A 25,025-nucleotide genomic window follows, 5' to 3' on the forward strand; every position below is an offset into this window, starting at 1 on the left:
ATCATTAGTCTGGATTCACATGAGCATTCCAGAATGGATATGAATATTTGGTAGTCATCAAAGAACAGACAATTATTTAAAACCATGACACTGAATAGGACCACCAAAGGAGTAAGTAAGTATAGAAAAAAGAAGAGAGTGGTCCAAGGACTGAGCTCAGGGAAATGAGAAGAAACCAGCAAAGGAAACTTGAAGCTGCAAACAGTGAGGCAGAGGTGTGCTGGAGGCAAAATGAAATGTTTCAAAGAGGAGGCAGTGATCGCAGTGTCAAATGCTGGTGACTGGTATATAAAGATGAAGACTGAGAACTGACCACTGAATTATCATCACTGAACTCACCAGTGACACTAATAAGAGCAGTTTCACTGGAAGGATGAGGTCAAAATCCTAACTGGAGTGGCTTTAAAAGAAAAACAGGAGGAGAAGAACCAAAGACAGCACAAGTATGGACGGCTCCTTTAAAGCATTTTACCATTATTGGCATGGTAACTGGAATAGGAAATGGGATAGAGAGAAAATGCTTTTTTTTTAACATTGGAGAAATAACTGCTTGCAGGTTGAAAGAAAATAGAGTAGGGGAAATTGACAGTATAAGAAAGAGAAGAAAGAATTGCCAAAAGATGTCTGAGTAGTTAAGAGGGAATCAAAACTAGAATAAAAGTGGAAGACTGGCCTATATAATAAGAGAACATATAGACTAATACAGGGACTGACGTAGATCCGGTGGTGGGAGCTTATGGCATTTCTTTTAACTACTTTTATGTTATCAGTGAAATAGGACACAAGGTCATCAATCAGCATGACAGAGGAGACTTTGGAATTGATACTTAAATTTATCATACATTGTATAGCTTGCTGCCTTAGTTCCAAAGAAAAGTGAAAATGTTACAAGTGAGAAGGAAGTTGGGGTCATTTTCAGCATTCACAGCCTATCTCAAATTTCTCTGTTTCCCCAAACCATACCTTAATATAAACACAGATAACCCTTCACCATCTCTACCCTAGACTAATACAGATTCCTCTTCTATCAAGAGCAAACTTTCAGGATGACTCTCATTCAATCAGACTTCAAACACTCTCACTGTCTCTATAGGTTCTAAGTATCTAAGAATAAACCCATTGCTCCAAAAATTAGGCCCACAACATTTAATCATTCTGGAATTAAATGACCTTTAGCAAAGTTTCTCACTTTACTTTTTCCTATAGCATCTAGTATTCTTATATATGCAAAGGTATAACATTCTAAATATAAAACTGAATTTATTCTGCACTATGACAGATATTTACTAAGATTTTATATTTTCCACAAAGCAGCCCCAGAATCACTATGATCTCAATTATGTATATTGCCCTGAAGAGGACATTCACACACACAAAAAATCATATATACAGTTGTTCTTGCTATGGTACTAGATGAATCTTAAATATTTAATATGTAAATAATATTTACTTTAATATGTAAGGTATCTGAATACAGCACTAAATTTATATACCGATTATAGCAAAATACAGATATATCATAAAAAAAAATTTTGCCATAATGACCATCAAGAATTTTTGTGATGACTCATGGAAAATACGGACTGTTGATAAGAAATGGAAAGTAATAAACCAAGGTCCCTATGAGATACTCTTAATAAGACTGTGCCACTAAATTTTCTTGGATCTTTCATAGAAACTGCAGGAACATGAATTAAAATGTTTAAGGCCTTCACAGAAGCAACTAAAAAAAAGAATTTTTTTTAAGCTAAAAAAGGTGAAAAACAAGCCTTGTGAGTTATGACATACATTATTAAACTTCTACCTTCATCATTTAATACATTATGACTTTCTTTTTGACTAGGAAAAGGATTTTCAAAAGTCTTAGTATCTTGAAAAAGATCATGAAAGCAAGTATTAAATATTCTATATGCCATCTGATTTATTCTTATTAAAGCTCTGATCAATATTTTTAATGTTTTATATTTGCATGTACAAGAATGAAGAAAGGAGGAACTAATGAATAATTTTCAAGTCTTAATACAAATAAACCCATATGCTTCATATGAGATTATAATGTGTTTCGATATTATAAATTCATGTCCTTGGTTTTCATCTCAACTATATGAGTAAAAAACACACAAACTAAGCTCTGCATATCTTCAGGGCTATCAAAGAACACGTTTTTAGGCTATGCAAGTAACGTATCTACGTAACTCACATTGGAAGGACACCTTAGAATATTCAGAAGCTCTATAAATCCATTAACCAAGAGAAGTGATTTGCTGAAAACTTATTCCTATATATAACAAGTATTACTTGCAATTATATAACTAAAAATATGAACCTACATAATGTAAAAAGGCATTTATAAAGTCTAAAATAAATATACACCAAATTATTTATATTAATTATCTTAAAGGGTTGGGATGAGGAGAGTTAGCTTTAACTTTCTCTGTATTGTCTGCATTTTTATAACAATCTGTTATTATGAGAAAGAAATAATTTTGAAAAAATCTTTATAGCACTGTTTTTCTTTTTAGGGCCACATTACTGTAATTTATTGTATCTTAAAATCTCTGCTGCAAATTTAGTATTATTAAATGTAACAAACATGAGGAGAAAGAGATGAAAAAAGAGTCATAAAATGCTTATTGTATGTCAGGTATTATGAGGCATGCTTTACATTTTTCTCTTTGTGGCACCTAGACCAACAACTTATGTGAGAGATACTAATATCTCCATTACACAGATGAGAAAATTAGAGGTCCAAGAAGATTAAATGATTTTACGAAAATCAGACGCTAGCTAGCAAGTGGCAGAGCTCAGATTCAAACTCTATTCTGACACCATACATTCTCTAGGAGTATTCCATCTCATATCCCCAGAAGGCATTAAAAAGTATTGAACTGACTTGATAATTTCTTAATAAACTTCACTGTGTATTATCCAAAGCATATTTTCCTCATAAAAATTTTGATTATAGTAAGTAGGGTCCTAATGGTTTGAGTAGACCTTTTTAACCTCAAGTTTATAATTGAACAGATCTCTAGAGTAGTTATATGATTTAAAAAGTGAAAGACAAAATCTTACAATGCTAAATGAAAAATAACTGAATGATTTCATGTAAACAATCTCAGATAAGCAGAATTTCAAACTATCTTAGAGGTCAAATATTAATATGAAGATGGGAAAATATACAGAAGATATCAAGGTTCTATGTTTACAGGTCTGGTCAGGACAGAAAACTTGCTTTGATGTCACCATTTTGCTTAATGATTACAGTTTTGCTTTCAATGGCAAAACTCAAATTTATAGGATTTCCATACGAATAGGGAAAAAATTATCAACTCATTAAAAATATCTAATTATTTCCAAGTGATGCACCAATGTGGCCGTTTGGTGAATATTACCTAAACTTTGAATACTGCATTTTCAAATTCAAATTTATTAGTCTGATGCAAAGTTACAGAATAAGAGTAAACAAACAAGTCCATCATTAACTTGCTATATCACAAACCATTTTAACTATCACTGTGTTCTTTTCCCTAGTTGTAAAACAGAGATTAAAATCCCTGCCTCCACTGATATATTAAGATCTAAAATAAGTGATAAAACATAAGATCTAATTAAGCCGTGATTAATAAACTACTGTTATGTACTACTTACTCACTTTTATTAAGTAACTGTTCGTTATACAGATTTAGACTTTTAAAAACAAGACCATCACTTTTCCTACTAATAGTAGATATAGTTTAAATAAGTGCACAAAGAAATTTAGAGCCTGGCCCTTTAAATGATACTGAATTTAGATAACTATTACTTGAAACAATTCCCAAACCCAAAATTTCTTCAAAACTTCCCTCAAACAGAATTCTATTTGTTCTGCATATGTTCAGTAGCCAAAAAACATACGTAATCCTTACTGTATTATTTATCCCTTTAAGTTACCTAAATTAACCCCGTCACATTGCAGTTTCTATTTATTTTAAATGCAATCTGCTGAATTACTTGAAGGGCCTTCAGAAAAATCTTTGGGAAAAGCAATGTTTTAAAAAATCAAAGGGAAAAAAATTACATGCAAGAAAGCTAGAATATGATTTCAAAGCTGAGTATTTTTTTCATAAAGGGTCAATATTTATTGCAGTCTGCTTTAAAAGGCTCTGCTGCCATTTAATATATGACTTTACTGCCAAGACTCTATAGAACCTTGAAGCTTTTCTTATCAACTTATGTCATTTTCTAAAGATAAAAATACTGTTTTCAATTCTTATTTATTTTACTAACCCATTTTTAGCCACACTAAATATCCCGGCGTTATTATTCCTTAACAAAAATACAATATATGTGATTACTATTCACATTCATAACTATCTGTCAAACTATATATTATCTATTTGTAAAATTCTCATTAATTTTCATACACTTCAGAGAATAAGTTAGTAAGACAGAACTCAGGTAGATCATTTCAACAGCAAAAAGACTTTTATAAGGACCAGAAACAGGGATTTACAAAATAAAGGGTCCGTCAGTATTCTAAGCCCACCAGCAGGAGACTATATCATAAAAGTAGCAGCCTTCCACTGTAAAACTACTAATCTTAGTAATACAGTACATTAAACATGCCATTTGAGATATATGCCAGCCTAAACTGCCACATATGGCATATCGAGCTTATTATCACAGTTTGTGTTTTCATATCCAGAGTCATTCTAGTCTTTAAACAACATGTCAAATATACACCAGTGTAACTAAATATGTGATAAAGCTTTGAAAGGAACATACCTCTCCTTAAACAGAAAAGGTACACAACTTTGGAAGAATAAATTTAAAATACTACTGTAAAGAAAATATGGCTAGAAATTTTCAGTTGAGAAGATATGTGTAAACACAAAATAGAATAATATTTTAAAGGCAGAATTCATAAAAGATGTTAAATTTAAATAAACGTTACTTTGAAACAATTCAAAATTTCTTCAAAACTTTTCTCAAAGAGAGTTGTATGGTCTCTGCAAAAACTGTATGTGGTCATCTTCCCTATATTTTTTACCCCTTTAAGAACAAGTCATGATATCCTACCATGATATGCATTATCAATTTGAAGGCAATGAAACTTTACTTATGCTTCCTTTTTATATTGAATGCAACCTTGAGTTATACAACTGGTATTACTGAATTATGAATAGCACTTAAATAAAGATTACACAGCGAATATTTTTATTTCAAATCCCCATCTGGTGCTTAACGTCACTTCAGCTGTTCAATTTTTTAATGTTTCTCTACACAACTAGCCAATAATTTCACAAATCAGTATAAAATGCTAGATAGATTTTTAATTTCATTTTCTAAGTGGAAAAACAGTGCCATATTTTTCACAGTCATCTTTTTAATTCATCTGAATTTGAGAGAGAGTATCGATTAAGACTGATTCTTATATAAAATAAATATTTATCAATGATAGAGAATCCTGCTGAATCTCAATAATCAACTGAAATTCCAAACAAAATAATTACGTAACAGAGAACCCACTAACAATGAATAAGATTCAATTCTCATTTTCATTGACGTAACGCATACCACTGCTTCTATCATACACCAAAACTTTAGTGTTTGAACGGCATCAAATTCACACATAAAAAAATGCGCACACTGTACAAATCACTAATTTTCATCAAATTAAAAATGAATGTATCTGTTCACATGCCAAGAGAGTTAGAAAGGTCTACATATCCATAAAATTTAAGAAACCAGAAAAATTTTATCAGCTATGATTCTAAACAGCTGTGAAGGCAAAGCAACCTAGTAAAAGAAACCATTCAAGTTGCTAACGTTAAATGCACCTGCGTAGACAACAGGGTGTGTCACACTGAACAAATACATCACTCTCTCCAGAGCTTTCCTGAACGCAGCAGAACATTGCCCACTGACATGTGTCCTTCAGTCCGTCCCCAGACTCTTTTTCTTCTACACTTAGCACATAACTGCTTAAGAAAAGACAGCTCTCATATTTCTTCTCTCTTTTCTGTCTCCCTAGTTGCCTCACCTTTCCCTTAGTCTTTTCCTTTCTAAACAAGTTAGTCTTCTCTTTAATTCTACTTATATTGCCTAAGCAGAAAGCCAGACTCCTCAATCTACTACTCAACTCTGCTCTTCCATAACTAGGACAGTCCTTCCTCCAATGTACAAGTATCACGTATTTACATTTATATAAATAGACATATATTTAATTACAGTACTACGATCATTTTATAGACAGATATATTTTTTCTTTACAATAGTTCTTGCTAATGAATATTTCCAAGATGATTATTTTTCAAACTCTTTTTTTATATGTAATATTTTCTCTTATCTAAACAAATATCCATAATATATCCCTGTCCCCACTCTCCCCCTACAATAATATCCACTTTTATTCCAATAACACCAAACTCCTTTTGTAATCCTGGAAATATCAGGAATTTTTCATATCTCCATGGCTAAATTTTATCTCTCTGCTTCAAATGACCCTCCACTCTTGTCCACCAAGCAAGTTAAAATGCAACTCTCAAAACCATCAGCTCGCTTTGAAGTCAACCCTCTGCTCTCAAGCTCTGCCACTGACAGAGGTGGTTTCAACTCTGAGACATAATTCTATCATTATATAATTATCAAAAGTTACTATAACCAGGTCTTCATCTTTGTTGTTTCTTATTGCTTCCCTGCTTGAGAGTAAGATCTTCAGAGCATTGTATACCTACTCCTAACCCCAAAGGGGGGCATAAACATCTATGGAAATGTTAAAATCTGGCCATGGCGGCAGGGAAAGGCAGGGAAAGCAGCAGGGAAAGAAATACTAAGATAGAGTTATTTTAATTCCACCAGCTTTTCAAAAAATAAATGGAATTTATAAAAATGTAGGGGACTAAGCATGAGACTAAATAGATCTATCTATTAAGTCTTAGATGTTTCATTGGTTTATTGTAGCAAAAAGCAATGTATTAATACAAGAAAAACACTTGTGTTTCATGCATTTCTCTAAAAATCCTTGATTTTCAAGGTGTCTCAAAAAAATGTCAGCAGTAGGCTGTTCCTTACTGCTCAAGTAGCCGTGAGGCAGTAAGCAAACTAGAATGTGCTATAGCTACAAAATCTTGTAATGTAGGTACTTTTAATTACTTTATTAATAAATAAATATTCATTAGACTCATGTTGCTTAAGTCAGAATATTTTAAAAGTGATCTTCATGTTGGAGATGACTTTGACCTACTCTCCATAATACTGGCTTTCCGTTTTCTTCACAAAGACAACATGCTAAATAGAAAGGAAATTCCCCTATCAGACCCCATCTTCTTCCTTAATACCTGGCCCAGCCTTGTTCTAACACTTCTATGGCCATTTCTTGTTTGTGTTTTGTGTGAATTTTTGAACTCATTAGTTCACTTATCCAAATTACCGATTTTATACACACACACTTACCCTTCATCAAAGGAAACCAGAAATAGAATGAAAAACTAAAGATGAATTACTTCCACCTCCACTGTATTGATATTATACGACCACTTCACAAGTAAAAGCCTCAGATTGGTCATTCATTCATTCCCACATACATTCCTTTAAATTTCAAGTGCCACCTATGTTTAAAGCGCTGAAACATACAGCATATGTAGCAGCAGGCACGAAGGAGGACAAATTCCTTCACACCAATGGAGCTTAATTCAATTATTCAATTGATGGAAGTAAAGACCATCACACAAGATTTTTTGTTTTAATTTAAAGCCGTGAAGGAAAAACATCTTCAAACTCACGTTAAGTACTTTGTTAGAAAGTAGTCACGCCTATAATGCACGGCAAACAATACCAGAATTCTAATTAACTGAGAAGGGGACCAATTTAATGAAATGAATAGACAAAAAGAGAAAATACTGATGTTTTTTAAATTAATAATTATTGTAGAATATATCTTCACTTTTACTTAGATTGTCTTATAATTAGCCTCATGTTTATTTTTTAATCATAATATTTTGTCCTTTTAAAACCAACTGTTATGAATACCCAGCCAAATATGCAATATTTAAGGAAATTTTTCTAACTCATAAAAAGATGGAAAAAATATATATCCTTAAAAACAGAATTTGACTTAGAAAGTACAGTTTTTTTTAATCAACATCAACACTCTGTTTAACCAAAAGTAAAAAGTTGAGCTAAGAAACAGTGGAAACAAGCTCCACTCTCCCCAAAAAGAACTTTGCAAATGAAGAAAAGTAACGAAGCCACCGAAATCAAATTGCCCTGAAAATATTGCCATTTTCAAACATCATAATTAGGGGAAAACAGAAAACGACCAGGCTATATTCCAGGCAATAAAATCTATCATATCTTTCTTTTTTTAACGTGTGGTAATGACGAGGAGCAACTGTCTCTGGTCCTTCAATGTAGCAAACCAACAACAAAAAATTACCATAAAATAACTACTGTGATTTCAACTTAGTTTTAAAAAAGGGGGCATATTGATTTTACAACTAGGAAAGAGAAAAAGTGAGGACATTTCCCCAGAGAGTCATATCCAAAAGGGGCATATTCATTTTGCAAGTAGGAAGGGGAAAAAGTGAAGACTTACTTCCTCAGTGAGTCATATCCAAAAAGGGAGGGGGGAAAACAAAGAGTAGAGCAAAATAAGAAGAGCATGAAGTACCTACTACAATTGTATCACAAACTCAGAAAACATATCTAGAAGTTACAGGACAATTATTGGCGTATATCACTTAATCTCTTGGTTTTCTCAACTGGTAAATGAAGATCCTAGACAAGATCCTATCTAAGCTCCGCTCCTTTCATCTAGTTCCACAATTTCACGATTTTTCCAATCTCTTTAAATGGAAAGCTTCTTCATTACTCCTAAGTGCCCTTAGTAAGTCTTTGACGAAGATGCCATATAATATAAAAAATTTAAAACAAAACTTAAGGAGACAGTAACAAAGCACAACTTTTTAGGGTAAAATAAAACATGTCTATATTCCTTTACAAAGAAAAGACACTTTGTAATAATTCTAAGTCATGATGACCAAAGAGCTGTCTGCACAAGGGCTCAGAGGAAGCATCTGATATATACACACGATAATTAACCAGACAAAAGCTTCCAGACACCTCTCACACTAAAGAATGAAACTGGGTTTTTTAAAAGATTGTACTTTCAAATTTTTTAAAAACTGTAAGTCTTAGAAAAATAAAAGCAAGAATTTTACAAAGAATAATTAAAATTAAGTATGCGAATGAACAGTCTCTAAGTAAGACCTCACTGGCTTCCAACACTAACTCCTTCAAAAACAAGTATTTTAAGAGTGAATATAACCAAATTTGAAAGGCTACAGTTCTTCTAAAATGTTTAGTAACATAAAACAAAAACAAAAACACGTACCACACTCTCTACTATTCTACGTTAATGAAATGCACTACGCCATTCCTTCTATTCTGCTCTGCCCCCAAATTACCAGATCTTAAAACAGTCACCGCCAAATCTAATTTCTAGAGCAGCAAATTATTAACAATTTAAATGAAGACAACTTTCTTCTTTAAGATAAGAATCATTTTTAAAAATTGAATCAACTGAGAGTCAGCATTTATTATATCCTAGAGGGGATGCAGGATTTGAAGTCGTATTTAATTATTAAGTTCATTCTGGGAAAATTCATTCTGCAAAAGAATTATGGGGCTTCCAATGTACAGCTATTTTCAAAAATCTTTAAAACAGAAAGAAAAGTTATTCCTCAAACTTCAAAAAGTATGCTGTTTCATAAGTAAAAAAAGAACTACAGTCCAAAATTTAAAAATTACTGAGTTCAGACTAAAATTCACTAGAAATTACAAATATACTGAACATCACTAAAACATATAACAGGTCTTCAAATAAGAAAGAAAAATATTTTTTTAAATATCAATTATTGAATAAAATTAGTGTAAGAAGGGTAAAAAAAGTTTTATTTTCCACACCACATAATCTTACCTGAATCATTTTGTTGTTAAAAAACTCAAGATACTGATTTCATTTTTCATCTGGTCCTGTCAATGACACTATGACAGGCCCCACAGGAAGCAGCAAAAGACCAATAATGGAGTGCAGATATTGTGTGTTTTCATGACCAAGTTTTGTTATGGAAAAGGATATCCATATAGTGGTTTGAAACTTAGTAAATATTGAAAATATCTCAAAAATTTTGTCAGTGTACAAATATTCCTTTTTATTAACTTTGTAGTCTTAAAATGTTTATTCTCACCATTCTTTATCAATTTTAAAATGATGAAGGATATATATGAAATTTTAAAGAATCATTTTTATATTAATGAGAATTAATAACAAAACAATAGTCCACAATGTCAAAAAAGAAAAATCTTAACTGAAAAATGAAATATGTTTAAAATTGTGGAATGATTCTCTTGACTTCTGGAGATGATTATTCTAGTCTCATTTCCCATAATTACTATTTATATTACTATTTACCAAAAAGTTACCAACTATTCATAATTTAATTAAAATAAAATTTAAAAGACTTTTGTTACAAACAGCAACTTCAGAATTAAACAGTTATTGGCAATACTGGTAAAAATTCCTTCAAGACAAGTATAGAGGTTACAAAAAATCTGTGCAAACTCCAAAACTTAATTACTCTTGGGTAATTCACAAATTATATTCAATGGATACCAAAAAATTCAAATTAGTAAAACAGAAAAGTCAAAACTACAAAAATGCTTCACAAAGACTCCAAATGATATTTTTAAGTTCTGAATTATTTTAAAGTAGTATAGCACCTTGCCAGATTTAATTTAAAGACATTTTTACCTTAGGAATTGCTTTCCATCCAAGGGGCTATTAATAAACGGGGCTGTGATGAAACACCTACATTAATTGGGAGTACTATTAGAACACACACGAAACTTCTATACTTGCCATGAAAGCATATTGTAAGTCAGTATTTCAAACAGATTAACAAATGTAAAACAATAGAAATAAATGACAGACTAAATTTTTAGAGTTTTTATTAAATGAATCAAAATTTAATTTACTTGTAATAAAGGGTAGTAAAGAATCATTTCAACAGCACTCCTATATTATGTTGAAACATCCCAAAAATATTTTTAATGATATACCTGTCTTGTTTGTTGGAACACTTCAAAACACTCAGCAAAGTTTGCTCGCCAAAGCCCCTAACACACTAAAAAGAGACAACTTAATTTTACATGGGTTATTTCTCCTTAAAAATAAATGAACGTTAATCTAAGATTAAAAAAAGAAAGAACTACAATGTACTCTCACTTATTTCCGCTCACTCATGATTTGAAAAAGTACTTGTGGAATGGGGAAATTTAAATACTTCGGACTTAACGCTATTTTCTTTTTGACTTTTATACCTAAAGCCCCCATCTGCTTTTTATGTGAATGCTATCAGAGCCAGAGAAATCATTTTAGTTTCAAATATTTCCATACCAAAAACATGGAAAAACTGATGCCATATCTTTAAAGAAGATGATGAAGAGAATAGAAACTTCCCCCACCCAGGCATCAGGAAGTACTGAAAAGGACTGCTTCATTTCTCGCGTGTTGCGTTTTACACCGTGACACTTCAGTCTCTGAGGGTCAGGTTAATTAAGCTGCATGGCAGCTGCATGCAGTGTGAGACACACGTTGCTGCGGTTCCCGCCAGTCCAGTCCAATTACCTGTAGGATCCCAGCACTGGACAAGTGACAACCAACCTCTTCTCTCTAGTCATTTACTCCCACTGGTCTACCGATAAATGTTAGAACAAACTAACCTCTTTTTGGAAAAGACTGCAAAGCTGAATGCACCTGCTGCAGGCTGCAGTGACGAGTCCCAGAGAGATGTTTGTCAGTCAGATCTCTGCAGATGTTGTTTTAACTTTAGGCTAGAGCTGTATCCAAAGATGGAAATGAGATGGCAATCAAGCACAAATCTCCCACCCTCGTCCCCCCAATTTTATTTTGAAAAGCTGCACTTGCTCATAAAAGTTGTGCTTTAAAACACAGCTCCACTAAACTGGAAAGAACTCAGACTAGACTCTATGGTACAAAAACAAAAAGGAAAAACGTTTATTAAGTGCTGAATTTTAGTTAACAAGTGGCATATTTCATCCAACAAATGTTATTTGTGTCATTCAAGAGCTTAAAAAATTAATTCTGTTAAGCCAGAGCAAAAGAAAAGAAAAGAACTATAAGATAGACAAGTTTTTGATTGGTGGTTTGTTGCTCAGGTTTTTAGTGATACCACATACTGCTTAGAGCTCCCAAGGCACAGATCATTTTCCTCTCTGTATATTATACAAAACATCTTCAATACATAAATATTGAACTATTTCACCAATTGTGTTCACTATTTCTAAACTATTCCTGAAATCCTTTGGGGGTGGTATTTGCAAGGCAACATTGTTAGATGTATTGTATTTCCTTACAGTGTCACAAATTTTAAATGAGCTATTTTTCCAAAATCCAGAAGGCTTCAAATAGCAAATTTCAAAGTGACGTTGCACTATATAATCCACGTAAACACCAACAGCGTAAATTAATGATGCTCCATAACTTACTAAACCGACGACAGAAGACACAACATCAGAATGAATCAAAAAAGAATCAAATAAAATGAACAGCTAAGGTTTTTAATGCTCATTCAAACTTTCTAAAAATTCCATGCCACAAAACATTTGCTTACATAAGTATAAAAATTGTATCTTTCACAAACTACAATTTCAATATAGACTGTCCTATGCCAGTAACACTCCTTTGCATGTCACGATTTTCTATTCCTTGAAATGAGAAATGAAGTATTAAAAATACAGCAAATTTTTAGAGATATATGAACGTCTAAGTGAAAGATTACGGTTCCTCCTTCAATTGAGGATATAGAGAGACAAAATATGAAGTAACTCACAACAATAGGTAGTATGACAAATACCAACAGCAGAACTTTAAGATTTAAAGAAAAATACGTTATGTGTCAGCAACTTTGATCATACTAAAATTAAACGTATAGCACAGTGTAATGATAACTATTCTATTAAACGCAACAACACTGGAAAGGATATTACTTTATTTTCTACTCGTTGCAGTTCTATTTATCTACTAATTTTGCCTTAAAATAATATACCTACAAATTTCTAAAATGTTCTGCATCTAAGACCAAAGATGATAAACTGCAACTTTTAGAAGCTATAACAAAAGTATTCACATTATATTACCAATATCATAATACTCTTCCTTCAACAATGTAAAACATAAGAAGTGATCTATTTTAAACATCATTAACTCCGGATTTCCAAAAAACTGATTATTCTTATACAATCCCAATCCTAAAGGTTAAATTGGCCACAGAATTTTCTCCATGTCAAAGTTAAGGCGGTGTGGGGAATTTCCTTCACTAAAAAAAAAAATTCACTTACATTTTGCTTTTTTATGATTTTAAAAAATGTAACATACAAATGGTTTCTGATTTTTATGAAAAGCATCACCCAAGTTGGATAGCGATAAAATTAAGATATAATATATCTAGGAATGGTAAGTTCAAATTTTAACAGACCACAAAAGGAAATATTTTACATTAAACATGATCCAGTTTTATAACCACAAATATGAAAAGTGTAAAATACACACAAATGTATGCCAAGACGATAGTGAAGGGTTCCTGTTTGATTGATCCAATGAATATCCCCAGTGTCATATAACGGAATAAAAATAGGTACACTATGAAGTGTTCTAAAATCTAAAGAATGCATGAAAATATCCTTTACTATTTCCAACCAATAATGTATTCGATAAGTTCTTCTGATTACCTACCTGAATCATTCATTAAATAATTTTTAACAGATCAAATCAATCTATTTATTAACAAAAACTAAACACATCTTCAGATGCCAAATAAAATAAAAGAACAGTAGCGCCATTCTGAAAATGCATACATTCCCCAATGCATATTTTCCCCAAATGAGAAAGCTGCTTTTTTACTTCAAGGCAACAACTTTAGGTAAGCTAATCATAAAAAGGATATATAGATAAATCAAATTAAGTTGCTTTAATCAGGTAAGAAAAAAAGATATATTCATAAACCACCAGTGATAAGTTAGTATTCTGTAAAATTTAGATTTTTAAAAACAGATAAATGAATTACACATCACAGGAAAAAGTAAAATAAAACTACTTGTAGATCTTTTTTCTGATTCTAATAACGGAAAAACACACTTTACAATCCTCATCATACAATTTCCCAAATTAAATATATGACATGATGAAATACACAATGCAATATACGGTTCTACAAATTCTAAATTCATACCATTTAACGTGCAAAAATGTTTTCTTCATTTCAACCATAAATATCAAAAAATTACTCAGAAAGGCCAGGTTGCTTAAGACATTTTAAAGATATAACCTGAGCAAAAAAAAGGAAAACAAATATGACAAATGTGAGGAGATTATATTGGCTATAGCATTAACAATGCACATATCATTTGAGTCGAAATTTATTAAAATATCTCCAAACTGTGTCTGTGCTCTGCACTGTATATCCTGAAGAAAGTTTGTCTCAAACACACCAATGTTTTAACTAAACCTTCCGAACACAATTACACTCTGTTTCAAAACTTAGGTTTTGAGAAAATCCATTAGGTTACACAACTAAAGTATACTTTTCCCCAAATACACTGTCTTAGCAAATGAGAAACAGGAAAATGCTTCATGAAATAAACATCAGGCATACACATTCTAATAGAAGAGTCATAAATACATATATGAAACACACAAAAATGGGCTTCCGAATTACTGCATAAGCCTACACGAAAGTCCTTATAACTCAGTGATATACATCACAGTTTTATAATTTATACTATCTGAGATGAGCAAGGTAAGCATCCCTTAAGTATATCTGAGTAAGAGAAGCTGAAAGTAGCTCAGAGGCTGTTATGTTGAAGAATACCAGCACCTTAGACAATTCCAGAGGCTTGTGGCCAAGTGTGAACAGAAAGACTACTAAAATTAAAGCCTATCAGAAGAGAGATGTATCTGTCCGAACAGGTAATAACCTAGTTAAAATCATATTTAAATACAAAGCGTTCAGAGTTATTAAAGCTTCTTATAAATTACGAGGCTTTATTTTATCCTTAAAATCGATTCCAAGTGTGTGATTGGTTTCCACCTGTTACAGGCAGAGTAGAAGCTTTCTTTTATCCAGACATTTCAACTCACATTTGAGCAGGTTACGTCACTACACACAAAATTTTATTCAACGCACTCCAGTCTTCCAACGGATATTCTTGCTCTATATAGAATAACTGCCTCAAAACTATAAATAAAATAAGCAATTTCAATGTAGTAAGAAAAAAATACATGACTAAGTGGACTAAAAACAAAAGATCTAATTCTTGGTGCACCCTTTCCAACCCACTGAAAATTAACTACATTCAAATGAAAAGACATTTAATTTACTATTTGGAATATCCATGATAAACACCAATTTTCTGTAACATCCCTGCACATCTGATACCACCTCATGTATAATGCAAAAAAACTATTTCATTTTCATCTATTGACAGTGAATTTAATTTACCATTGCAGCGTTTTTCCTAGAACTATCACGTTATTAATTCTGCAATCAAGCTCTTTTGAGTGCTTTTATTTGTACTAAGAGTTTTCACAATTCCACATTGATTTTTTCATCATAATATATCTTTTAAACATATGAATGTGAATATGTTAGCAAACTTTCTTAATGTATAAGGAAACTTTGAGAGACAAGGAAAGCCATCTAGAAAACTACACTCACAGGAAACAAACTTTCAAAGGACATCATACCTAATACACTACTGCTTAGTTTAACAAATTTAAGGTTTACAAATATATTATATGTAATTTACATAACTAAATGATAGCTTCAACCATTCTAAAACCTCCTTATCTAGCATAATGGTCCATTTTCTACCACCAAGCGATTGGCTACGAAAAAGAAATCCTCCAAATGTTCTGCTTACATTCATGCCAGATGTCTTTGCTGTATTAAAGAACTCTTACTGAATTAGATCATTGAAAGCAAATCAGCTTTCCTTTTCCACCAGGAAAAAAAAAAAAAATTAGCAGTATCGGTCCCCTCAGCACTGAATAAATATTTTTTATGCCCATAAAGATGAAATAACCAAAAAAAAGGCAGAAGCTACATCTAGGTAAAAGCGAATCAGTTAATGTTTTATCTGGGGATACACTATTCAATTATGCAGATTTTCCAATGAAGCTTAAAATCCATATATTAAGTAGCAAAATAATAAAAAGAGAAAAAGGGAAACATGCAGAACTGTATAACATTTGAAATTTTAAAAAAGCACACTGAAAAGTACAATACAAAAATTGTACCACCCAGGAAACTTGCCATGTTCCAGTGGGTTATAGTACTACACAAACTGTGAACATACTTTAATCAAATACAGCTCTTAAGTAACACAAATCTTGAGGCATTCTTTTACTTCTTACATAATAATATATTTCTTTGTTACAATTACATTAAAAACGTAATATTCTACAAATCTGAAGAAGCAGCATTTGTCCTCTTTACTTCACTCCAGGGCCAACAAACAAAGCAATGAAGCAGAAAGAGGTACATAATGGATTTAGAAGTAAATGGTCCATTATTTAAGAAGCCTTCCTACCCCCCTCTTCTGAATTCATTCTAGACTAATTGTCATTACAATGGTGTCTGAAAACTTCAGAAGAACCCTATTTCCTGATGCCAGCTGTCCAGGTTTCTATCTTTACATTTTAGAGTTTTTTCCTAATTAGAAAGAAGTATTTAGAAATGCCCAGAAGACTCATCTCGCAATTTGTCTAAATCACAGACAAGTAGATCAATTATAGAAACAAGACATAATCAACAGTGGAACAATTTTTACAATTTTTCCTCTAATACAGCAAATACATATAAAATAAAGTCTACACCACTAAGGATTTCTTTCAATACAGCACAGAACACACGTAGATCTTCTCTTTCTTTCCTGGGGGATTTAGCAAACAATCTCTTCACCATTGCACCTACCTGGATAAAAATCTTTGGACTTAGACAGCTTGATGGTGGCTCCAGTTTCTTTTTGCAACTGAACAATTGTCTGTCCTCCCTTTCCAATTATAGATCCAGCAGCATAGCTAGGTATGAGAACCTTTAGAAAATACTGGCCGTCTTCTGAAAAAATGCAAAGAAATATACTTCGTTAACACGATCATTTAAAAGTTTGCACCCCTTCTCCACCCTCAAGAGAGAAAAACAGCAATTAAAACACTGGGCATACAGCTGCAGGAAATATGGGGTTAAAAAGAATTTTTAAGGACAAAAAATAAGCCAATTACACTGAAAAATAAATATGTACAAAATGTTTCCCATCTTGGAGGATTTATAATTTCAAACTTGGAATGAAAATCGAAACATGTTCTATTATTTTGCAGCACTGTAGAAACTGATGAATAAATTCCAGTTGTTATTCCAAACATGGAAGACTTCCAATTCTATCTGTAGTTACTATGGTAAAACGGAATGAACTGACCCTTTAACAAAACTTCACAGATTTCTACGCTGACAAACCTTCACTTAACATACCGTAAAATAAATAAATAAAACGACTGTAAATAGCGATGAGCTATATTTGTTTGACATTAGCAAACACATAAGGGCTACTATCAGCCATTGCCTATATCCCACTTAAAGTATGCAAAACAACCATTCTCCTACCAAATTATCCACCCAAACTGTAGGGTGTATTCCAAGCCTTCAATAACTGCCAGGAAATAACTCTAAGTGATGTGGACTGGCAAATCTAACTAATCCTGGTGTATTTCTTTAGCACTTCTTAGTCTACCATGATCTCCTTTAAGCTCATTAATTAAAGGACCTTAAGAAGAATTTTGCCAATACTAAAAAGCTTAGGAGTCATTTATCTCAAATACACTTAAAAGTGACCAGATAATGTTTCTTCTCCAAAATAACCACAATTTTTAAAACGAGAGGGGGTGGATGAACCAAGAAAGAGGGAAATGAAATGTTTTAGAAAATAAAGCCAACTCCATAAACTTTAATTTCCGTCAAACTGATCATGTCTTAAATAGGAAACAGCCCGGTAAATCCAGCTTCCTTAGGTGAACGAACGTTCCAAATTTTGCGGGTGTACCATTCGCAAGACCCCCATCCGTCTCTAATGTACAGGCTGTAGAGAAATTCACCTCTGCCTCGATGCATTGGGTGCATTGTTAAGATGACTCCAGTGCAAATGAAGAAGCGATACCGGTCCGGTTATAACTCATCTTCCCAGGAAGCGCAGGATGTTAACTAACAAGTCACAGTACCAGACACCCCCACCCTCGTATGCACACCCCTGAAGACAAATCAATGAGATATTTGCCCCGACGGTCTAAGTGCGCTAAGAGCGTGCACTCATCAAGATTTTGCCTACTACTTGTGGCCCAGAGCAAGGGGATGGAGAGAGAAAAACTCTCCGGCGCCCCGATCATTCGCTGCCCGCTCCCCAAGTGCCATTTATTTATTTATTTTAGCAGACTGTTAAATGCAGCGCGCATCTTCGGGCGGCCATCACCTCACTCGGGGGTCATCCTCCTCCTCCTTAACGGACCCCCTTGCCCAGGTCTAGGATATTTAAATGGTCAGCCTGTCGACCGATTAAATGGAAAGATAGGTCTATTCCGAAAAACCGGTCGCCATTTTGATGAATGATAAACACAGAAATGGAAATGTGTCGGGGCCGGCAAGGTGCGGGGCAGGTGCAGGGGAGGGGGCGCGGGGCAGGGGCGCGGGAGCCGCCGGGTTCGGGCTGGAGGTGTCCCGGCCGCGGGAGGGAGGGAGGGAGGGAGGGCGCTGGGAGGGAGGGAGGGAGGCAGGGGCGGGCGGCGGGGGATGGGGCCAGCGGGGAGGTGGAAGCGATACCCACCGCCCGTATTGGTCCTCTTGGTGCTGCCGGCTTCAGGGGGGGCTTCCAGCGGCCTTTTCCGCGAGTCCGGCGGGTCCAGGTCTATGGGAACCCCAGTGTGGGTCCCGTTCTGCTGGATGGGAGCTGCCGCCATCATGTTTGCAGTTCCTGCCGCTGCTACGGGGAGAAGCTTCTCCCTTTTGTTTTGGCTTTTTTTTTTTTTTTTTTTTTTTTTTTGCGTTTGGGGTTTCTTAAGGTTTTTTTTTTTTAATCGGATCAATAGAAATCTCTTTAGGAAAAGAAGCAATGTTGCTGGTTTGTTCTCACTGGGGAGGGGGCAGGGCTGAGGAGCAGCTGCAGTGCAGTGTCAGAAAGGAGACAGGGGAATGGAGGGGGTGTGAGAGACGGAGGGTGAAAGAAGGAGAAGAAAGGAGAGAGGGGGAGAGAGTGGAGAAGGGAGAGGGGCGAGCGGAGGAGCGGGAGGAGGGGAGCGGGGAGGACGGGCAGAGGGAGTGGGAGCGCGAGGGCTGGCGGGGCGCGGGGAGAAGCCGAGGAGGAGGGGAGAGCGAGGGAAAGAGTGAATGAGCAGGAGGAGGGGAAGGAGGAGGATGCGGAGAGAGGCAGGAGCGGGCCGCGGAGGAGGCCGGAGCCGGGCAGGAGCGCGGCGGTCCCCGCGCCGCGCTAGCGCTGCGCTCGCTCCCGCTGCTGGTGCTGCCGCCGCCGCCGCTGCCGGAGCGGGTCTGCCGCCGCCTGGGCTGCTCGGCGCTGCTGCTGCTGCCGCCCGGTCTCGCTCATTATTTCTCCCGCTTGTGGGGGGGGCGGCGGGGAGGGAGGGGGATGGCTGCGCGGGGAGGGTAGAGCGGGCTCGAGTTCGGAGACTCCCACACACTTCGCGCTCGGGTCCCTGCCTCTCAGCAGCGCCGCCGCCGCCGCCGCCGCCGCCGCCTCCCCGCGCCGATGCCTCAGCCGGCGGGGGCGGGCAGGGGGGGGGGGCAACCGGCGGGGGGACGAGGGGGGGGGCGCGTGAGGGTGTGTGCGCGTGCGTGTGCGCGGGGGCGCGCGCCGGCGGCGGGCCGGGGCGCTCCGGTGGGAAGGGAGGGGTGAAAGGTCGCCGGTCCCCGGCAACACGGCTCAGGCAAACGTAAGCGGCTTGTCGCAGCAACCGAGGGGTCCAAGAAACGCGCTAGGCGGGAAGGCGGGAAGCAGAGATTACGGACAGCCGTGGCAGCCAATAAAATGGAAATGTGGGAAAGCTCTCCGGGCCCCTTCCCAATCAGGGAACTTGGGGCTGAGAGGGAGGGAAGGGGCGGGGTGGCATCTCGGGTCCGGCCGGGACTGGAGCGGCGACAGTTTTGGCTAGTCGGAGAAGGGCATTCGAGTGACCGTTGACAACGGGTGGGACAGCGTGAAAGCTGAGGGAAGAACCTTAAGTGTGTGCTTCCAGGACTTCGGGCTAGGTGTATCCGTGTTTACGTTTGAGAGTTAGGTAAAAGACATTAGTGAACATCTCACTCATCGGAGGTTTTCTACGGGCTGATTTCATCCAGAGTCTTTATTGCTCGCACTGTGTGACATCGTTAGGGAACTTAACAGTGTCATTTGCCGCCTTAAATCCTTTCGGGAACAAGCAGGGATATAAATGAATAAAGCTAGGTCTGGGTGTCCCCTTAACGAGACGCTGATAGGCAGACTGAAGACGGGCAACAGCTGAGTGTATACACAAAACTAAATGTTGAACGATATACGAGTGTGGGAATAAAGTCCGCTGCAATGTGCACAGCTTATGATTATACAGGTCTTGGCTATATAATGAACCTGAACCTCACCCCTACGACGCTACAGAAAGAAAAAAAAAAATCTAATGTCGCTGGCATAGATTCTGAAAGTCCGAAAAGACTCAGTTTACAGATGAGTAAACTGACTCAGAGAAGTATTTTGCTCAAGGTCATCCGTCAAGTTAGTAGTTTAATTAAATCAGTGTGCTCAGAAGCAGGAATAGTGGAAAGCGTGGGTTTGGAGTCCGAAATCGTGGTTTCAGGTGCTTGCTGGCATGTTCTAAAAGTGTGTCTTTGGCAAATCCCTTAACGTGTTGCTATTTATTAGGTGTTTGCTTGTGCCAAGCAATCCACTTTACATGTGACGCTCTTTATATGCAGTATATTACGTAGTTATTACTGTCCCCATTTTATGAGACAGTTTAGGTTCAGAGATATGAATAATTTACCCAAAGCCACACAGGTATAAATATTGTAGTAATAATTCAAACTCAGCTCTTCCTGACTCCAAAGTCTATCCTCTTGAATATTGCATTACACTAGAGCTTCAGGTTCTCTCCCACTAAAAACAGGGACTGCCTCCCACGATTCTTATGAGTCAAATGAGAGAATGGACACGGCAATGTATTGTAAGATGTAAAAAGGTGTAAACGTATTCACTAGATTTCTAGAACAAAGATGCTCCTTTCCTATGCTCTGCACTACAGCACTTTATCCTGAAAGATGGCTTTTGTACTAAGCTAGAATCAGAAAGGACTTCACCTCAATTCTATTGTAGTCTAACCTAGCATAGCTGCATTTCTGAGGCAATAGCCAAAGAAAATAGAATAAAATTTAATTCCTGACAGAGAAGGGAATGGAAAAGAATACTAAGCCTACTCTTAGCATCCTTTATTCGAAGGAGCATCGAGGAGGCATTGGGATGAAAGGCAGATGACAGTCTGCTGAATGAAGAAGAGAATGACGTTTAGTTTGGGAATAAAAGTTCATCTGGAGTATGAAAAACACGTTTGCCTCAAGTCAGGGAGGAAGATTCACTGAGAGCTGAAAGAAAGGGAAAGCAGGTAAGTTAGTGCATTTTGGTAAAGGTCTGTAAAGCAAAGTCCAGAATTTTGATCTGATATGTGATGTCATAGGAAACCACAATATAGCCTTCATGACCAAAATAAAGAGGATTTATACACGGAATTGGATTTGAAGAAGAGGGAGCTGTGATGAGAAAAAAACAGGGTTTGGAATAAATATGTGATAGTCAAGATAGAAATAGGCTTATGCCAGACATTATGCAATCAAAGTGTTCTGTGAAGTGTACGAAAATATGTAAGGATGTTTTTAAATGAAAAATTAGAAGATGGCCGGGATTTGCTACTAAATTGTTTTGAAACAGTAAAAGATGAGGGACAAAGATAATTCAAAGACAAATACAGTTCAAAGTTATGTTACACTAAAGCTTGGGCAAAGTATTCAGTGGAATGTAGTTTTGAATTGGGGAAAGAATGAGTTTTAGAATTGGAAAACCTGAGGTTAACAAATTTCTAAAAATAAATAAAATATTTCTAAAGTAGTTTAGAAAATGTTTGTTGTTCCACGTGTAGGTTAAATTGACAATGAGCCTTGTAAGTTAAAGTGCATCATACATAGACGTAGTTTAGTGAGGTAAACTCATGGCACTGTTTTCTTAAGGCATTTTTTTGACGCTTCTCAGATTTCCTTCTTTAGACTTAATATTTAAATACTACCCACCACTCCATGGGGTCCAGAAGCAGAAGATGTGATTTTTAGTGTGGATAGTAGGCTTAGTAGTAACCTAGCTATGATGCCAGGAATCACAGAGATTATCCTGAGACCTGGTCAGACATCTGAGGATCAGTCAGCTGTGAGCTGATTTGGTCAATGAAGGTTATCAGAGAGTACATTCTAATTAAGCCTCCGTTCCCTAGTTTATTTTGTTGTCTTTTTAAAAAATTATACTTCCTCGTTTCTCACTGCATATGCCTCTGCCGTTCTGATTAAATAGACATCTGAATAAACATTTTACCTGTCTTCTACATTTTCTACCAGCTAGTAAAACTGAAGAAATGAAAAAGTAAAGCAGCTCCCAGCTTATTAATATTTAGTGTGCTATACCTCTTATGCTACAGATAAACTGTTTGAATGAACTTTTTGAAAAATATAATCGAAGCATTTGACCTTTTAATTCTCTGAAAAGAAATATTTTATTTTTTAATTAACTGAGCAATTGGCACTGCAAACTTAATAGTATTTTCTAACACCTTAAGACACAATAGAACTTGTGTGCTTTTAATTAGTTGATGAGTTAGGAACCTAAGCAACTATGATAGAAAATGATATTAATCTGAAGAACAAAACCGCCAGTCTTTATTGGCTTTCAGTGGGGGTTCTTTTCCTTCTTAAGTTTTAGTCTGAGCAACTTGGACAAAAGGTAATCCATTTTCAGTAATAATGATTGGCTTTCTAGAGAAAGCACAGATAGACGATGTCCACAAATATTCCTGAACCCGTTTCTTTGTCTTCATGTTCCTGCCTTTCCTACCATCAGTCCTGTTGCTAAAGGACATAAATACTCCCTCTCCTTGAGTATCTGTCTCTTCAGCCTATGCTTTGGGAAAATATTTTCTGAGTTCGTGTTCTACCAGAAGCAGATCCTGATTTAGGGATTCAAGTGCAGGTAGTTTATTTTGGAAGTGATTTCAGGAAACAGTAGGGGTTTGGAGAGATGAGACGGGGAATGGAAGGAAGGCAATGAAGGGTGAATTACCAAGCAAGTTATGACTGGGAGCAAACAGAGCCTCATCTCTCTGGGATTTCCTGGGAAACTGTTTAAAACAGCAGCCTTGGAATTATCCCACCCGCAGTGCGAGAAAACTGAGGCCTATGTACAGCAGCTCCCTTCAGTCATTGGTTGAGGTCTATTCCTAGGGTGCTAATTCGATGCATGCTGGCCTGTCTTCCTACTGCCAAGAGCTTCATCTTTTTCTGAGGACTTTGGCACCTGGAATCTGTTCTGCCCTTATACAGGCTGGAAATGCTGGGGAATTAACACTCTGTTGTGGAACATCCCTCACCATGATGGAAAATCAGACCAGTGTGCTCTGAAATGGCAAGGAGATATGGGGGAGACAGTAACAGTTTGTTACAAGTATCAACAGAAAATTAGGAAAAAGGAAAATGAGAAGCCTGTCTGTTACTGCAAGGTATTGTTGGGAAGATCAAATAAATATGAAAGAATTTGGAAAGCTTAAAGTACTTAAAAACATCTAATTTTTATATTTTATATTATAATTTTCACAATCCAAATATTGTAACCAAGCATTGATTGTAATAAGCACAAATAATTTTTTCTATGTTTTTAGACATGAAGAATCAATATACCTATTCTGAATTTTTTTTTTTCATTCAGTACAACACAAATAAAATAGGAACAAATATATACCATCAGAGTCTGTCGCCTAATCCTAAATCCCAGATCTTATATAAAAACTTCTATAAATAGTCATATTGATTGGAAATACTTTTCTAAGATTGCACTTCTTAGAAAAATGATTTTGAACTTTATCTTCTGAGAAATTCGAACAGCTTTTATGTTTATGTATTTAATAATATAAATTCACCACTGATGGATATGTTTATGAAACAGTCTATGAGTGGTCATACTAATTTATATAGAGACATAAATGTGTTATTATCATTATTCCAAAAAGTCCCCAAACCTCAATATTCCGGTTGCAAATATGTCATCCTAATAGATACGTTAGTATTAGAAAGAATCCTAAATTCTTTGGCACTGGGTATGTTTCCTTGGTCTTTAATAGATCATTAATTTTTTCTAGCATTTTTCTAAATATTATGAAATACATCTTTTGGCACTTACCTTAAAGACAGTAAATCTGAACTAACACTTTCCACAGCTCAGTGAAAAGAACCTTGTGATAATTGGTACGTGGTTATGTAAAAGATTAAGCTGAGGAAAGGGTACAGGGAAATTTCTATCTTTGCAACACTTCTTTCAGTCTAAGATCTTTTTCAAAATAAAAAATTAAAAAAGAAAGAACCTTGAACTGATGATATTCCACCTACTAACTCTGTGACTTAGAGTAACTCATTTACTTGCTCTGAGTTTCAGTTTCCTCATCTGTAAAATGGAAGAATTGGTAAATGTTCTGTAAATTCTAAGAACAAATATTCTATGTTAGTACATTTGCTTCCATTCGTAGAGTCTTACAAAGAAAATTATCAAAATCAAAGTACATGTTGTGTGCCTTGATGTGTATTTTTAAATCAGTTAAGAATGCACATTTTGAAGATGTACTTTAGGCACAA

The 25,025-nt window shown here is 35.7% G+C and overlaps 1 protein-coding gene and 1 long non-coding RNA gene across 5 annotated transcripts in view; one reads left to right on the plus strand and one right to left on the minus strand.

Moving 5' to 3' along the window:
* Positions 1-19,942, minus strand: part of NOVA1 (NOVA alternative splicing regulator 1) — a 148,740-nt gene extending 128,798 nt beyond the window's left edge. For 2 of the 4 annotated variants that reach the window (XM_023623356.2, XM_023623352.2), the window contains exons 1-2: positions 18,931-19,942; positions 17,034-17,177 (exon numbers count right to left, since the gene is read on the minus strand). In XM_023623356.2, the coding sequence (XP_023479124.1) occupies positions 17,034-17,177; positions 18,931-19,066 (280 nt within the window). In that variant the 5' untranslated portion in view covers positions 19,067-19,942. Of the gene's footprint in view, positions 1-17,033; positions 17,178-18,208; positions 18,657-18,930 lie in introns of those variants that run through there. The other 2 variants (XM_023623362.2, XM_070273923.1) reach the window with 2 other exon arrangements.
* The window catches only part of LOC138925122 (uncharacterized), a 33,559-nt gene continuing 27,166 nt past the window's right edge, over positions 18,633-25,025 (plus strand). Inside the window, exon 1 of the long non-coding RNA XR_011440902.1 lies at positions 18,633-18,752. This is a non-coding gene — a long non-coding RNA (uncharacterized lncRNA). The remainder of the gene's footprint in view (positions 18,753-25,025) is intronic.

This window comes from Equus caballus, chromosome 1 (assembly GCF_041296265.1).
Source record: "Equus caballus isolate H_3958 breed thoroughbred chromosome 1, TB-T2T, whole genome shotgun sequence".
NCBI classification, from domain to species: domain Eukaryota; kingdom Metazoa; phylum Chordata; class Mammalia; order Perissodactyla; family Equidae; genus Equus; species Equus caballus.